General features: G+C 46.1%; 1 protein-coding gene across 3 annotated transcripts in view; it reads left to right on the top strand.

Annotated features, from left to right (window-relative positions):
- Window positions 1-18093, top strand: part of esrrga (estrogen-related receptor gamma a) — a 105272-nt gene that overhangs the window by 59367 nt on the left and 27812 nt on the right. For 2 of the 3 annotated variants that reach the window (XM_071327221.1, XM_071327219.1), the window contains exons 5-6: window positions 1290-1400; window positions 4865-5047. In XM_071327221.1, coding sequence (XP_071183322.1) covers window positions 1290-1400; window positions 4865-5047 — 294 coding nt within the window. The remainder of the gene's footprint in view (window positions 1-1289; window positions 1401-4864; window positions 5048-18093) is intronic. The other variant, XM_071327220.1, reaches the window with a different exon arrangement.

Here is an 18093-nt window from a genome sequence, read left to right on the forward strand (position 1 = left end):
ACATTTTTCCCTGAGATTACACAGACCCACAATGAATTTCAAAACAAATCCAATTTTGATAAATTCCCTTTTCTATTGGGTGAAATACCACAGTGTGCCATCACAGCAGCAATACTTGTGACCTATTGCCACAAGAAAAGGGCAACTAGTAAAGAATTGTAAATACCATTGTAAATACAAACCATATTTATGTTTATTTTATAACACTTTACGTTGACATAATATGAAATTTCTCTATTTATTTAAAACTTTTGTGAGCGTACTGTTAATTTTATTTCACTTTTGTTTATTATCTATTTCACTTGGCTTTGGCAATGTAAACATATGTTTCCCATGCCAACAAAGCCATTTGAATGGAATGGAATGGAGGGAGAGAGGGAGAGAGAGAGAGAGAGAGAGAGAGAGAGAGAGAGAGAGAGAGAGAGAGAGAGAGAGAGAGAGAGAGAGAGAGAGAGAGAGAGAGAGAGAGAGAGAGAGAGAGAGAGAGAGAGAGAGAGAGAGAGAGAGAGATACAGAGAGATACAGAGAGATACAGAGAGAGGGAGGGAGAGGGAGAGGGAGGGAGGGAGGGAGAGAGAGGGAGAGGGAGAGCTACAGAGAGAGAGATACAGAGAGAGAGATACAGAGAGATACAGAGAGATACCTGGCTCCCTGTAGAGGAAAGGCTGTGCAACCACTGCACAACAGCAGAACCTGAGACGGAGCTGCATTTCCTGACAAAATGTCAAATTTATAAAACAATTAGAGAGTGTCATTTCCCAAAATTTGAAACCCTTATTCAAGGTTTCGAAGACCTCTCTGATGAGAGTAGGCTACCCGTCCTGTTGGGGGAGGACGCAGAGAGCTGTAGGTTGGCAGCGAACTACATTGCTGCCTGCCATAAGTTGAGGGACAGTGTCTGACAGACCAATCAACCTGCACATGTACTCTACTGTATGCTTATTGTTATTGTTGAATGTATGGTTATTTTGACCCTTGGTTATTGTTGTTACTGTTGTCCCGTTTTCTCATTTTTATTTTTATATTGTAAATATCCAAAATAACCTTTATATTATTTAGATACACACACACACACACACACACACACACACACACACACACACACACACACACACACACACACACACACACACACACACACACACACACACACACACATCCATTTCCTCTCTCTCTCCCTGGTTATGAGCTGTAACCCTTTGTGTCTCTCAGATATGTGTGTGTAACTACGTATATATGTAACCTTTATAACCTCTGACCTGTGTCCGTCTGTCTGTCTGTGTCTCTAGGTGTGCGTCTGGACAGGGTGCGTGGAGGCAGACAGAAGTACAAGCGCCGGATAGATGCTGAGAACAGCCCTTACCTCAACCCTCAACTGGCCCTGCCTGCCAAAAAGCCATGTAAGAACACACACACACACACACACACACACACACACACACACACACACACACACACACACACACACACACACACACACACACACACACACACACACACACACACACACACACACACACACACATACACAGACAGACAGACACACACACACACACACATACACACACACACACACACACACATACACAGACAGACACACACACACACATACACAGATATTGCAGAAGATGTTGCTCCCTGCTAGTTATACACAAGTTCACACCTTGGAGGGGTTTCTGAAGGAGAGATGGAGAGAACGAAAGAGAGAGAGACAAAATGAGTTTATGAGAGAGAGAGAGAGAGAGAGAGAGAGAGAGAGAGAGAGAGAGAGAGAGAGAGAGAGAGAGAGAGAGAGAGAGAGAGAGAGAGAGAGAGAGAGAGAGAGAGAGAGAGAGAGAGAGAGAGAGAGAGAGAGAGAGAGAGAGAGAGAGAGAGAGAGAGAGAGAGAGAGAGAGAGAGAGAGAAAGAGAAAGAGAGAGAGAGAGAGAGAGAGAAGAGAGAGAGAGAGAGAGAGAGAGAGAGAGAGAGAGAGAGAGAGAGAGAGAGAGAGAGAGAGAGAGAGAGAGAGAGAGAGAGAGAGAGAGAGAGAGAGAGAGAGAGAGAGAGAGAGAGAAAGAAAGAGGCCTAATCCGGATTAAATTCAATCTGGCAAAGACATCAAACCAGTGTTACCCCCCCCCCATCTCTCTCTCTCTCTCTCTCTCTCGTCAGCCGTCGGCCACTCGTTGGGCAAACAGATAGACGCTCCTCTCCGGTGGTCTCATCTCCTCTCCTCTCCCCACATGGTGCTTACCAGCTCTGTCCCCTAAGCCCTTTTAGTTAATGCTAGAATATTCTCATGGAACACAATATGCTGTGCTGCATGATAGCTGCAGAAATAATCAGAATAATTATTGGAGGGAAAATCACATTAGGAATTTGGCTGCTGGAGTAACACCCAGGCTTTACCCCCCTGATCCTGATCCTACTGTCAGCCAGCGCATAGGCTTTACACCACCTCTATCCATCCCTTCATTCCTCGATCCTCTTTATCCCGTCTTCATCGCCAACTCTCTCTCTCTCTGCCCTGCACACAGCCCGTTTCCTCAGTTTCTGCTTTTTACGTTTTTTTTGACCAACTCTCTCTCCATCTCTTTCTGTCTCGCACATTACCTATGTCTGTCTGTCTCTTGAGTACAATATTGCCAGAGTAAAACATAAAAAGCGAGACAGTATCAATGTTCACAGTCTGGCTACACTATTGATAGCGCCCCAACAATAAATATAACTGTAGTTAGAGTATATTCCGAGTAAAGGAACATTCAAAGCTGTCTCTCCATAATTTTAGCTGAGTTAACACTTATTGAGCTGATACAGTTGTAGACTCACACACAGCCCTTAGCCCTAACAGAGCCCAGCCTAGCCCAGCCGTCCACATTGATTATCCACACATAACAAAGGCTGGGGGGATTGAAATGGGGGGCCATTGATTGTAATTAAGGAAACATTAAATAAGATTTAGCCACAGACTGATAGAGCTCTAGTCTAGCCCTCTCTCTCTCTTTCCCTGGAGTGAGGGGCGTCTCTGGTCGATATACAACCCCCCCTCTCTCTCTTTCTATCTCTCTCTCCGCCCATCTCTCTCTCTCCGCCCATCTCTCTCTCTCCGCCCACCTCTCTCTCTCCGCCCATCTCTATCTCTCCGCCCATCTCTATCTCATGCTCTCTCTCTCTCTACTGTATGTGTCTACAGTAGCTCTCTCGTTTGTGCCTCCGTCTCCCTCTTCCCTGTCTCTCTCTCTCACCCCTCTCTCTCCCTCCTCTCTTCCCCTGTCTGTCTCCCAGCCCCCCCCTCCTCTCTTCCCCTGTCTGTCTCCCAGCCCCCCCTCCTCTCTTCCCCTGTCTGTCTCCCAGCCCCCCCCCCCCCCCCTCCTCTCTTCCCCTGTCTGTCTCCCAGCCCTCCCCCCTCTCCTCTCTCGGTGGTATTTGGGTTCACTAGCTCATCATGGTCATCTATCATCTGGCTGCATGATTAAGCAGCAGATTCATTTGAATACAGGAGTGAGACTGACACTAATTGTCCGTAGCGAGCTCATCTGCAGATTTGATTCCATTGGAATTGTTTTGGTTGTATTTAACTTTCCCCCGCACACTCCCAATGCCTTTTCTTCTTTGTGTGAAACAATGCATCTTGTCTATCCACCAACTAGGCTCACTTCTTTCCAATTCCCACTCTCCCCCGTATGTACTAGAATTTTCTGAGCTTTGTATTTTGCTTTAGATGACACTGGGCCAGTTATAGAACCTGGGACAGTTATAGAACCTGGGACAGTTATAGAACCTGGGACAGTTATAGAACCTGGGACAGTTATAGAACCACCACTGGGCCAGTTATAGAACCTGGGCCAGTTTTAGAACCAGCACTGGGTCAGTTATAGAACCTGGGCCAGTTATAGAACCTGGGACAGTTATAGAACCTGGGACAGTTATAGAACCACCACTGGGCCAGTTATAGAACCTCTGCCAGTTTTAGAACCAGCACTGGGTCAGTTATAGAACCTGGGACAGTTATAGAACCTGGGACAGTTATAGAACCACCACTGGGCCAGTTATAGAACCTGGGACAGTTATAGAACCTGGGACAGTTATAGAACCACCACTGGGCCAGTTATAGAACCTGGGCCAGTTTTAGAACCAGCACTGGGTCAGTTATAGAACCTGGGACAGTTATAGAACCTGGGACAGTTATAGAACCTGGGACAGTTATAGAACCACCACTGGGCCAGTTATAGAACCTGGGCCAGTTTTAGAACCAGCACTGGGTCAGTTATAGAACCTGGGCCAGTTATAGAACCTGGGACAGTTATAGAACCAGCACTGGGCCAGTTATAGAACCAGCACTGGGCCAGTTATAGAATCTGGGCCAGCTATAGAACCTGGGCCAGTTATAGAACCTGGGCCAGTTATAGAACCAGCACTGGGCCAGTAATAGAACCTGGGCCAGTTATAGAACCTGGGCCAGCTATAGAACCTGGGCCAGTTATAGAACCTGGGCCAGTAATAAAACCTGGGCCAGTTATAGAACCTGGGCCAGTTATAGAACCTGGGCCAGTTACTGAACCAGCACTGGGCCAGTTATAGAACCTGCGCCAGTAATAGAACCTGGGCCAGCTGTAGAACCTGGGACAGTTATAGAACCACCACTGGGCCAGTTATAGAACCATTTAGAATCCTTATAGAATCATGTTGGAGCCAAAAATACCAGTTGAAGAACTATTGTAGACTATTGTACATGTGTAACGACAATGATTGTGATTGTAACATCAACTCACACACGCGTCCATTGCGTAGGGCACAACAGCGTGATAATGATCAGAGTTTTCTCCATGTTTGAGCGTGTGTTGATTTGACCCTGTCTCTCTGTTCTCTCTCGGTGGTCACCCAGTTCCCTTTGGCTGCCTTGCAGATAACAAGATCGTGTCCCACCTGCTGGTGGCCGAGCCTGAGAAGATCTACGCCATGCCTGACCCTACCGTCCCCGACAGTGACATCAAGGCCCTGACCACGCTGTGTGACCTAGCTGACCGCGAGCTGGTGGTCAACATCGGCTGGGCCAAACACATCCCAGGTACGGGTTTACACACACACACACACACACACACACACACACACACACACACACACACACACACACACACACACACACACACACACACACACACACACACACACACACACACACACACACACACACACACACACACACGTATCTACGCAGATTCAACCTCAACAGGGCTGAGAACATCCCAGGTGGGCCTACACACTGACGCCCATGTAAAACCTCACTGACGCAGACGCTTAGCTAAATGTTCCCCTGGTACACAAAATGACCAGAACACGAACACAAACACAGTCAACATCGTCTGTTCTGTCGAAGCTCATCCCAGGTAAGACCCTGACCTTACCTCAAATCCTATCACAACGCCTCGCATGACCACTGAACCCAGACGTCCTGAACTCCTCGCCCCGTCTGACCACTTGTGACACAACCTCACCTGAATCCCTTACCCCTAAACTGATACACGACATGTTGAGACACATCCATTTACATTCAAATACAGCAAACACAAGGAACCACGACATGTTGAGACACATCCATTTACATTCAAATATAGCAAACACAAGGAACCACGACATGTTGAGACACATCCATTTACATTCAAATACAGCAAACACAAGGAACCACGACATGTTGAGACACATCCATTTACATTCAAATACAGCAAACACAAGGAAACACGACATGTTGAGACACATCCATTTACATTCAAATACAGCAAACACAAGGAAACACGACATGTTGAGACACATCCATTTACATTCAAATACAGCAAACACAAGGAAACACGACATGTTGAGACACATCCATTTACATTCAAATACAGCAAACACAAGGAACCACGACATGTTGAGACACATCCATTTACATTCAAATACAGCAAACACAAGGAAACACGACATGGATTCAGCCAGACTGTCATTTGAGGGATTCATTTTGAGTTATATTTTGTGGTGTCCCTCCCTCCCTCCCTCCCTCCCTCCCTCCCTCCCTCCCTCCCTCCCTCCAGGATTCTATATCATGTGAGCAAATTTGACCGATCATCTATCACTATTTCTACACAAAACAGTCAAGTCGTCGCAGTGTCATCGCATAGAACTGACCCGTCACCGCAGTACAAAAAATGAGGGTTCGCAATTTCGACCAATCACCGCACATTTACTGCACAGTATGGCTCAATCAAGCCCCACGCCCCCCCCCCCCCCCCCAAAAAAAAATATTTCCCTCGTCAGCACATTTTCGCGCTGGACAAAATCATTGCATATTGCCGTGCATAATGTCAGAATTGCTGGCGTAAAATCAAGCATTTTACCCTGCAAATATCACAACAAACCCATGTGAAATCCTGGAGGGATTGATATGCACAGTCACAGTCATATGCACACACACACACACAAACACACACACACACACACACACAAACATTATGAGTGTGTGTTTATACACTAGTACCTCTGTCAGTACTCTATTCAGAGAATACACAGAGGATGGGGAGCTGTGACGATTGTGTGTGTGTGTGTGTGTGTGTGTGTGTGTGTGTGTGTGTGTGTGTGTGTGTGTGTGTGTGTGTGTGTGTGTGTGTGTGTGTGTGTGTGTGTGTGTGTGTGTGTGTGTGTGTGTGTGTGTGTGTGTGTGTGTGTGTGTGTGTGTGTCTGAGCGAGTGGAGATAGCTCACCTCTCCTCCGTGTGTGCTGGGTGCGGAGCGATCGCTCGGTGGAGGATAGATGATGGCGTGATTAGACGGAGGAAGGCAATCCTGCCTCGATGGAGGAGGATGGAGCTCATTTGTGTGTGTGTGTGTGTGTGTGTGTGTGGAGGCAGGGGGTTGCCACCACATCATGATGAAAACCTCACTGCATCCATGGAGAAGTGATCTAATGCTATCTCACACACACACACACACACACACACACACACACACACACACACACACACACACACACACACACACACACACACACACACACACACACACACACACACACACACACACACACACACACGCACGCACGCACACACGCACACACACACACACACACACACACACACACACACACACACACACACACACACACACACACACACACACACACACACACACACACACACACACACACACTCAAACCACCCTGTGGAGGTGATCTAGCGTTCACACACAGAGGATAGGATTGTCGTTTCTCTCAGAGTGAAATATACCTCCTCCACATTCTCTATCAGCCACTTACAAACTGGTCTCCTGACCCCCGGTATATACACACACACACACACACACACACACACACACACACACACACACACACACACACACACACACACACACACACACACACACACACACACACACAGAGCCCTACCCCCCACCTTTCCCATTCTTAACCCCCTCCCTTCCTCGTGTCTAGAGTTGACTAACTTGCACGCTTTTGTGTCTGGCCTTTCTATGCTACAGTGATGGTTTTAATCAAATCAAATTGCCTCCTCTCCCGTAGAGAGAGAGAGAGAGAGAAAGAAAAAAAACAGAGAAAAGAGAGGGAGAGAGCTGAAACCAATTCGTGGCTCATGATCCGGCCGCGCTGTCGCTAACAGTCGTAACAAACTGTCAGGCTAGAGCCACAGCTAATTTCGAGTCATTAGGTGTCTGCCGTACAGGCAACAATTTGTTACGCTGGTTAGGAGGCGCGCTGACACCTCCGAGCTCCAGACGCTTAAGAGCAGGCGGAGGCGCGGAGAAGGCAAATTGTAAACTAATGTAAACATCACTCAGTATTACGGAGGCTGCCGCCGAGCGAGGGAGAGACGGATAACGAGGAGGCCGTGTGTGTGAGTGTCGCTCGACACACTTAAAGACACTCCGCTTCTCATCTCGCCAACCCACCGCGCCATGCCGCTACACACACCCTCTAACCACTGGTGTCTGTTCTAATTGGATCAGGCTGGGTTTCTTTATGAGAGTGTGTGAGTGTGTGTTTTGTTTTTGTCTCGTTTACATACTGATGCAAACATTTGATATGCTATTAGGAGTGCAAAATGACACACAACGCACACACACCAGTGAATATCTGGGACTCTAGCATTCCACCAAATGCAGGCTTTTAGAGAATGATATAAAGTCAATGTGTGGAGTTAAAGATGCGAATTGCCTTCACTCTCTATAATGATTAGACTGAGGAATCTCATTTAGGGGCTTACCTCATTCACACACTCGCTTTACTGCTATATTAGGCTGTATGTCACGTCACTGTGTAGGGGGCTGGGCCTGTCTCACACTTGAATAGGGAGGCAGGAGGAGAGCGAATATTTAAGAAGGACTGAAGAAGTAAAAATAAGAAAGAGCATTCTAAATGACTTTTACCTGTCAATAGAATTAGTCTTCTTCCTCTCCCTTTCACACCCTCTCCGTCTCTCTCTGTATGAGGTGAAATACAAAATAAAAGAAAGGGAGCTGTCGTGCCAGAGCGACATGTCTTATCTGCTAGACAAAGGCAGGCAGTGGTACTTGACTTGACGTGTTCTGGACATGAATGGACGCCGGGCCCAACACGGCCTTTTCACCACGACAGACCATACCACCATTACCAAGCCTTTATGGACGGCCAAATTGCTCCGGCTTCTCCCATTCTGTGTCCCTATCTTGGCGACTCTTTCTTTCTTTCTTTCCCTTTCAATTTGGCCGGGCGGAGGATAAGCGCGTGCTAACACAATATGATTGAGCTGTAGAATGGAGGCCTGTCTGCTTTAATCTCTTTTATGTAGATACTGAGGCTTTCTCGGAGGCTCTGACACAGTCCACTTCATTTCTGCACCCCCCCCCCCTCCTTCCCCGGCTCTCTCTGCCTCTGCTCTCTTTCTGTCTATCCTTCTGCCTGCCTGCCTCGCTCTCTCTCCCACTCTGTATCGTCAGTCCCCAATGGTCTCTGTAAAGCCAATGAAAGAGCAGTGAGGGGAGGTGAGGGGGGGGGGTGAGAGGGAGTGAGAGAGGGATAAGGTGGAAGAAAGAGGTGAGAGGGGTGACAGAATGTGTGAGGGGGGTAAGAGAGAGGGGGAATCCCTGGCCTGGTGTCAGAGCGGTGGTGGTGTGCGTCCGTGTGTGTGTGTATCTGTATGTTAAGGTGAGTATCATGTGGGTGGTTGGTGGTATTGTTGTGAGGGATTAGAACATGGCTGTGAAACCTCGTTAAGTAAAGAGCTGCAGGTGCCTATTCTAGTGTGCACGTGCGTGTGTGACTGAATTGTTACTCTGATTGGCTGCCCGTGTCTACGGCTTAACCCACCCCCGCTCAATATGCATTAGAGACAATATGCATTAGAGAAAATAGCCAGGAACGAGCTCACGAAGCTACCTCCAGGCTACTCACACACACGTTCATTTCCTTTTTGTAAATCTGTTCGGGTGTTTCTGCAAGTTGCTGGGTTGACGACATGTGTTAATCAGGTCATTGGGGGAGGTAAGAGGGAAACGGGGGGAGAGAACAGCAGGAGATGAGAGAAGGCAGAGGAACGGGTGAGACAGGGGGAGACAGTTGGGAGATAGAGGTGCTTGGTTTATCTGAGGATGTTGTCCTTCCCTCAAGAAGCCCTCCTGACCCTGTTCTAACCTCTCCCTTGAGTGTGCATTGTGCTGACAGGGCTCTACATACCCTAAACTTTTCTATCTGTACCCCTGTCCAAACTCCCCCCTAACCCTCCCACGACCCCTCCATAACCCCCTCTCCCTAACCCTTTGCCCGCTCACATCCCACTTCTAAGCCCTTGTGTAGGCTTTAAGCCTATTCCCTCCCCCCAGTCTGCCTCCCTTAACCTCTTCCCTTAGCCCCCCCTCTAACCCCCGCATTCCCTCTCTCCTTTCCCCTCTCCAACCAATCTGTAAATGAGTCAGTCAGCCAGTCAGCCAGTCAGCCAGCCAGTCAGTCAGTCAGTCAGCCAGTCAGCCAGCCAGCCAGTCAGCCAGCCAGCCAGTTAGCCAGCCAGTCAGCCAGCCAGTCAGCCAGCCAGTCAGTCAGTCAGCTAGTCAGTCAGAGCCTGTGTCCTGCCACAGGGTAAATATTGATTAATAGAAGGCCTCAGCTCCTTTTAGCAAATCAAATGTTCTCTTTCAGCAGGGTTCCTCTCCTCTTTATCCCACAGGATAGCACCACTAAATTAACCCTGACACCCACAAACAGAGGTGTGTGTGTGTGTGTGTGTGTGTGTGTGTGTGTGTGTGTGTGTGTGTGTGTGTGTGTGTGTGTGTGTGTGTGTGTGTGTGTGTGTGTGTGTGTGTGTGTGTGTGTGTGTGTGTGTGTACATGTGTGTGTGCGTGTGTGTGTGCGTGTGCGTGTGCGTGTGTGTGTGCGTGTGTGTGTGCGTGTGTGTGTGTGTGTGTGTGTGTGTGTGTGTGTGTGTGTGTGTGTGTGTGTGTGTGTGTGTGTGTGAGAGAGACATGCAGACAGATGTGTGAGTAAGGTAGTGATGATGTCAGTTCAGTGTCTCCACCCGTGGCTGCTCAATAATGTCTGGTGATGTCTTCAATATGTACATTTGTTGTAGGGCTGCACGTGAGGCTGGCAGCAAACTGTGCCATCCCTCCCTAAATGGCCTCCCCTGTCTACCAGTCCCCTTCCCCCCTTCTCTCTCTCTCTCTCTCTCTCTCTCTCTCTCTCTCTTTCTTTCTCTTCCTCACTCTTTCTGCCAGTCTCAGAATTGTATCGCTCTGTTTCAAATAGTGGCAGTCAAAGACAGTCAACATTTCAACATATTTTCATTTTTTAAACTCATCTTTTCATTCATATTTTCTCTCATATTCTCTTCATATTTTCTCTTTTGCCCCCTTTCCCTGTCTCTCTTCCTCATTCTTTGCTCCTTTTCCCCTTTTCCTCTTTCTCTTAATTTCTTGTTCATGTTCATGCTGCTCCTAGAAGTTAAATACTATTTTAAATTGACTTCATCTTTCTGTCCCATTCCATTATATTACCTTCCTCTCTCTCTCTCTCTCTCTCTCTCTCTCTCTCTCTCTCTCTCTCTCTCTCTCTCTCTCTCTCTCTCTCTCTCTCTCTCTCTCTCTCTCTCTCTCTCTCAATCTATAATAACACTGTGAAAAGAAGCAATTATGATTGAAGTTGTCATGCATGGTACTCACAAAGGCACTAGTCAGATTAGCATGCTAATGGTACCATGGTTGTTATGGTACAGTCAACGCTAGTCAGATTAGCATGCTAACGGTACCATGGTTGTTATGGTACAGTCTACGCTAGTCAGATTAGCATGCTAACGGTACCATGGTTGTTATTGTACAGTCAATGCCAGTCGGAATAGCATGCTAAGGCTAGAACAAGTCAGGGCTAAGATACCTTGGGCATGGTTGTTCAGTGTGACAACCACCACATGTTCCCCACCTCCTCCTTACCACACACACACACACACACACACACACACACACACACACACACACACACACACACACACACACACACACACACACACACACACACACACACACACACACACACACACACACACACACACACACACACACATCTAAATGAATAACATGGTCATGTAGGCTAGGCTGGTTTGACTACAACACATTAATAGGTGTCCTAACCGAGAGAGAGAGAGAGAGAGAGAGAGAGAGAGAGAGAGAGAGAGAGAGAGAGAGAGAGAGAGAGAGAGAGAGAGAGAGAGAGAGAGAAAGATCAGAGTGGAGAGGGAGGAATAAGGGGACATACTCCCAGAGTTCCCTGTTTCTTTTCTTCATGGCAACAGTACCAGAGATGCACTGCAGCAAGCGTGACACAGAGACAAGGTGACTTCTCACAAACACCCACATATGAAGGCACATAATGTGTGCACAGTGATTGACTTACTTCTATATTTTGGTTGGTAGATTTAGCCTTTGTATATTATTGAGTTACATATTGTGTGATATTTGATGGAGACATGGCCAGTGTTTGTGTTAATTCAGTGTGTGTGTGTGTGTGTGTGTGTGTGTGTGTGTGTGTGTGTGTGTGTGTGTGTGTGTGTGTGTGTGTGTGTGTGTGTGTGTGTGTGTGTGTGTGTGTGTGTGTGTATGTGTGTGTGTGTGTTTGTGTGTGTGCGTGCTTGAGTGTGAATGTATGCGTGCGTGTGAACCGTGTGTGCATCAAATCAAATCAAATGTTATTTTTCACATGCTGGTGTAGATTTTACCGTGAAATGCTTAGTTACGAGCCCTTCCCAACGATGCAGAGTTCAAAAATAATAATAATAATAGTAACATGAAGAATAAAATCAAGTATGAATGTAGTTATATCCAGGAAGTACCAGTACGAGATCAATGATGTAGTTATATCCAGGAAGTATCAGTACCAGATCAATGATGTAGCTATATATAGGAAGTATTCCCGCTCAGCCCAGTCAAAACCGTTCGCTGCTCTGGCACCCCAATGGTGGAACAAACTCCCTCACGACGCCAGGTCAGCGGAGTCAATCACCACCTTCCGGAGACACCTGAAACCCCACCTCTTTAAGGAATACCTAGGATAGGATAAAGTAATCCTTCTAACCCCCTTAAAAGAGTTAGATGCACTATTGTCAAGTGGTTGTTCCACTGGATATCATAAGGTGAATGCACCAATTTGTAAGTCGCTCTGGATAAAAGCGTCTGCTAAATGACTTAAATGTAAATGTAAGTACCAGTACCAGATCAATGATGTAGTTATATCCAGGAAGTACCCGTACCAAATCAATGATGTAGGTATATCCAGGAAGTACCAGTACCAGATCAATGATGTAGTTATATCCAGGAAGTACCCGTACCAGATCAATGATGTAGCTATATACAGGAAGTACCAGTACCAGATCAATGATGTAGTTATATCCAGGAAGTACCAGTACCAGATCAATGATGTAGTTATATCCAGGAAGTACCAGTACCAGATCAATGATGTAGCTATATACAGGAAGTACCCGTACCAGATCAATGATGGAGTTATATCCAGGAAGTACCAGTACCAGATCAATGATGTAGCTATATACAGGAAGTATCAGTGCCAGATCAATGATGTAGCTATATCCAGGAAGTACCCGTACCAGATCAATGATGTAGCTATATACAGGAAGTATCAGTACCAGATCAATGATGGAACTATATCCAGGAAGTACCAGTACCAGATCAATGATGTAGCTATATCCAGGAAGTACCCGTACCAGATCAATGATGTAGCTATATACAGGAAGTATCTGTACCAGATCAATGATGGAACTATATCCAGGAAGTACCAGTACCAGATCAATTATGTAGTTATATCCAGGAAGTACCAGTACCAGATCAATGATGTAGTTATATCCAGGAAGTACCAGTACCAGATCAATGATGGAGCTATATACAGGAAGTACCAGTACCAGATCAATGATGGAACTATATCCAGGAAGTACCAGTACCAGATCAATGATGGAACTATATCCAGGAAGTACCAGTACCAGATCAATGATGGAGATATATACAGGAAGTACCAGTACCAGATCAATGATGGAGCTATATACAGGAAGTACCAGTACCAGATCAATGATGGAACTATATCCAGGAAGTACCAGTACCAGATCAATGATGGAACTATATCCAGGAAGTACCAGTACCAGATCAATGATGGAACTATATCCAGGAAGTACCAGTACCAGATCAATGATGTAGTTATATCCAGGAAGTACCAGTACCAGATCAATGATGGAACTATATCCAGGAAGTACCAGTACCAGATCAATGATGTAGTTATATCCAGGAAGTATCAGTACCAGATCAATGATGTAGTTATATCCAGGAAGTACCAGTACCAGATCAATGTGCAGAGGTACAAAGTATTTCAGGTAGATACTGTAAGGCATGTGTACATGAAGGCATGTGTGTGCGTGTGTGTGTGTGTGTGTGTGTGTGCGCGTGTTTGCTCGTGGTTACATTGTGTGTGTGTGTGTGTGTGTGTGTGTGTGTGTGTGTGTGTGTGTGTGTGTGTGTGTGTGTGTGTGTGTGTGTGTGTGTGTGTGTGTGTGTGTGTGTGTGTGTGTGTGTGTGTGTGTGTGTGTGTGTGTGTATGTGTGTGTGTGTCATAGCACTGATGAGTGTTTATCCGTTAGCTTCTTGAGCTATCTGATTCCCAATGCATTCCTTTCAGCTGTGCGCTGCGTATCTGTGACCACTTTAATCTGGGCACAGTGGAAGATAACACATTTTGAGAAGGACGTGTGGTTTTCAAGTGTGCCCCGGTCACCTCGCCAGACAAACAAACAGAGAGTGTTTGCAGATAAATACAAATATTGATGAAATCAAATTATCAAAATAATATTTGATATCAGGCCCCGGAATGTGGATTAAGTTCAGCATTCTTATTAGATGAAGCCTCGGGCGTTGTTGGTCAATGTCTCTCCTTCTCTCTCTCTTGCTCTCTCCTGCCATGTCTGTCCTCTTTTTCTTTATCTTGTCTCTTCCTCACCTCTCCTCTCAGGATGTTACTGCTTGTGTTATGTCTCTCTTTTGACGTCCCATATCGCACCAAACAGTATCAGACGGTGTGTCTCTGCACAATAGGTCTCTGGTCCTACTTCTGTTAACGTCCACTAATAATAACTTCAGCTTCATATCAGCTTCATACCAGCTTCATATTAGCTTCATATCAGCTTCATACCAGCTTCATATCAGCTTCATATCAGCTTCATACCAACTACTGGAGGAGAGCAGGTTCCCCACTGATGAAGAACTACCAAAATAACTTGCATTAGGGGCGGCAGGTAGCCTAGTGGTTAGAGTGTTGGACCAGTCATTGAAAGGTTCCCATATCGAATCCCTGAGCTGACAAGGTAAACATCTGTCGCTCTGCCCCTGAACAAGGCAGTTAACCCACTGTTCCTAGGCCGTCATTGTAAATAGGAATTTGTTCTTAACTGACTTGCCTAGTTGAATAAAGGTCAAGTATTCTAATACACATCAATGTGGCTAGTTTATTAGGTACACTACCCCGTTCACGAAAATGTTTCGCTCCTACAGACAGTGAGTCACGTGGCCGTGGCTTGCTATATAAAGCAAGCAGGCAGACAGGACAATGGCAAGAATCGTGCAAGCTAACAGGAGGGCCACAAATAACAATACATTACAACAGTGGTGTGCAGAACGGCATCTTGGAACTCACAACTCGTCGGTCCTTGTCACGGATGGGCTATTGCAGCAGACAACCACACCGGGTTCCACTCCTATCAGCTAAAAACAAGAAGAAGTATCTCCAGTGGGCACGCAATCAACAACACTGGACAATTGAGGAGTGGAAAAACATTGCCTGGTCTGACAACTCCCGGTTTCTGCTGCATCATGCTGATGGCAGTGCCAGGTCTCAAAGGTACAGGCTGTTGTCAACGGTACAGGCTGGAGGTGGTGGTGTAATGTGAGGGAAATGTTAGGTCCTTTGATACAAAATGAGCAACTGTTTCCCCCGAAGAATTCAGACTGTTCTGGAGGCAAAGGGGGGTCCGACCCGGTACTAGATGGGTGAACCTAATAAACTGGTACATACAGTGCCTTCGGAAAGTATTCAGAGCCCTTGACTTTTTCCATATTTTGTTAAGTTTCAGCCTTATTCTAAAATTAATTTAAAAAAAAAAAAGGTTCCTCAGCAATCTACACACAATACCCATAATGACAAAGCAAAAACAGTTTTTTGACCAAGAAGGAGAGTGATGGAGTGCTGCATCAGATGACCTGGCCTCCACAATCACCCGACCTCAACCTGAGATGGTTTGGGATGAGTTGGACCGCAGAATGAAGGAAAAGCAGCCAACAAATGCTCAGCATATGTGGGAACTCCTTCAAGACTGTTGGAAAAGCATTCTAGGTGAAGCTGGTTGAGAGAATGCCAAGAGTGTGCAAAGCTGTCATCAAGGCAAAGGGTGGCTACTTTTAATATTCTCAAATATAAAACAAGTTTTGGTTACTACATGATTCCATGTGTTATTTCATAGATTTGATGTCTTCACTACTATTCTACAACGTAGAAAATAGTAGAAATAAAGAAAAACCCTTCATTGAGTAGGTGCGTCCAAACATTTGACTAGTACTGTATTTTTGACTGGTACTGTAACATTTCAAAGATTTTACTGAGTTACAGTTCATATAAGGAAATCAGTCAATTTAAATAAATTCATTAGGCCCCAATCTTCGGATTTCACATGACTGGGAATGCAGAAATGGTCACACATACCTTATAAAAAAAGGTAGGGGCATGGATCAGAATCCAGTCAGTATCTGGTGTGACCACCATTTGCCTCATGCAGTGTGACACATCTCCTTCGCATACAGTTGATCAGGCTGTTGATTGTGACCTGTGGAATGTTGTCCCACTCCTCTTCAATGGCTGAGCGAAGTTGCTGGATATTGGCGGGAACTGGAACACGCTGTCGTACAAGTCGATCCAGAGCATTCCAAACATGCTCAATGGGTGACATATCTGGTGAGTATACAGGCCATGGAAGAACTGGCACATTAATAGCTTCCAGGAAGTGTTTACTTTGGGACATGGGGCCGTGCATTATTATGCTGAACCATGAGGTGATACGGCGGATGAATGGCACGACAATGGGCCTCAGGATCTCGTCACGGTATCTCTGCGCATTCAAATTGCCAACGATAAAATGCAATTGTTTCATTGTCCATAGCTCATGCCTGCACATACCATAACCCCACCTCCACCATGGGGCACAACGTTGACATCAACAACACACACATACACACAATCCCGGGACCAAAACGTTACATGTTGCGTTCTCCCGACAGCGACAAATATAACAGTTGACTTTGAATTCATGCTGTTTTCTTTTAACCTGATATGATACAGATACGAATATCAGACACTGGGATTGTACTGTATGGTGGTGGTTTGTGGTAGGCACCAGAGAGAGGAGCCATCTTGTTCCAATAGAGCTGTGTTTGTCTGGTCATGCTCCTCATCCATTTCCCTTCTGTATAGAGCATCCACATTGTCCACTCCTTACGAACACACACACACACATAAACCCACACAGGGAAGGCACGTTTTGACTATGTACTCACACACACACACACACACACACACACACACACACACAATATGAAGACACGTTTGGCGTGTTGACTCTCTCTCTGTCCGCCACCTGTGTTTATTTTGCCATTCCAACGCCGCTGGCGTCTCCAAGACGATGTCTTTGTGACGACACACGTCCATGTTGTCTCGCTCTATAAACGACACATGTGTTTAGTAAAGTCGAGAGACACACACACACACACACACACACACACACACACACACACACACACACACACACACACACACACACACACACACACACACACACACACACACACACACACACACACACACACACACACTTTGTTTATCTACCTCATCAGGTCACACCTCAGAGCCAACACACACACTATGCCTTTAGATTAGAATGACCTGACACCTGACACACACACACCTTTCTCCTGTAGATGTGTGCAACCTGTCCCCCTTCACACACACTCAAACAACACCTGTTACCTGTCTGTGTGCGTCTGCATCAGCCTACAACAGCGAGGACCCAGCTGAGAGAAATAGAGAGAGGGCTGCCCTGTGTTAGTGCCCGTTTAAAAAAAAAAAACAAGGCATTATCGCTCATTTCTTCTCTCTTATGAGTTTGATTACATTTGCAAATCAAATCAATCCATCAGACAGCGCAGGGCCGCATCAATGCAGTCTGACGGCGCCTAGTAATCTCCATCTAATAATATGCAAATGTCTCACATCAGTAAGTAACCAATAAATCAGTGGCATGCCTGCGCCAATCATTAAATATCAGAATGAACCGTCCATTTTGACTATTTTCAATTTGCTGATATGCTGCTGGAGCATAAAGATAGATGGTTGTAATTACACACAAACCAAACTTCATTTTAACTCATCTCCCCCTCACACACCCGCCCCGAGACACACACACACACATACGCACACATTAGATGTACTGTGAGGTGGAACAGGCTTGTCATCGCATCACATTATTTCTGCCAGTTCATGCAAAGTTCACAGACAAGCATGAAATGGCCATCG

The sequence above is a fragment of the Salvelinus alpinus genome, chromosome 9 (genome assembly GCF_045679555.1).
Source record: "Salvelinus alpinus chromosome 9, SLU_Salpinus.1, whole genome shotgun sequence".
In the NCBI taxonomy this organism is placed as follows: Eukaryota; Metazoa; Chordata; class Actinopteri; order Salmoniformes; family Salmonidae; genus Salvelinus; species Salvelinus alpinus.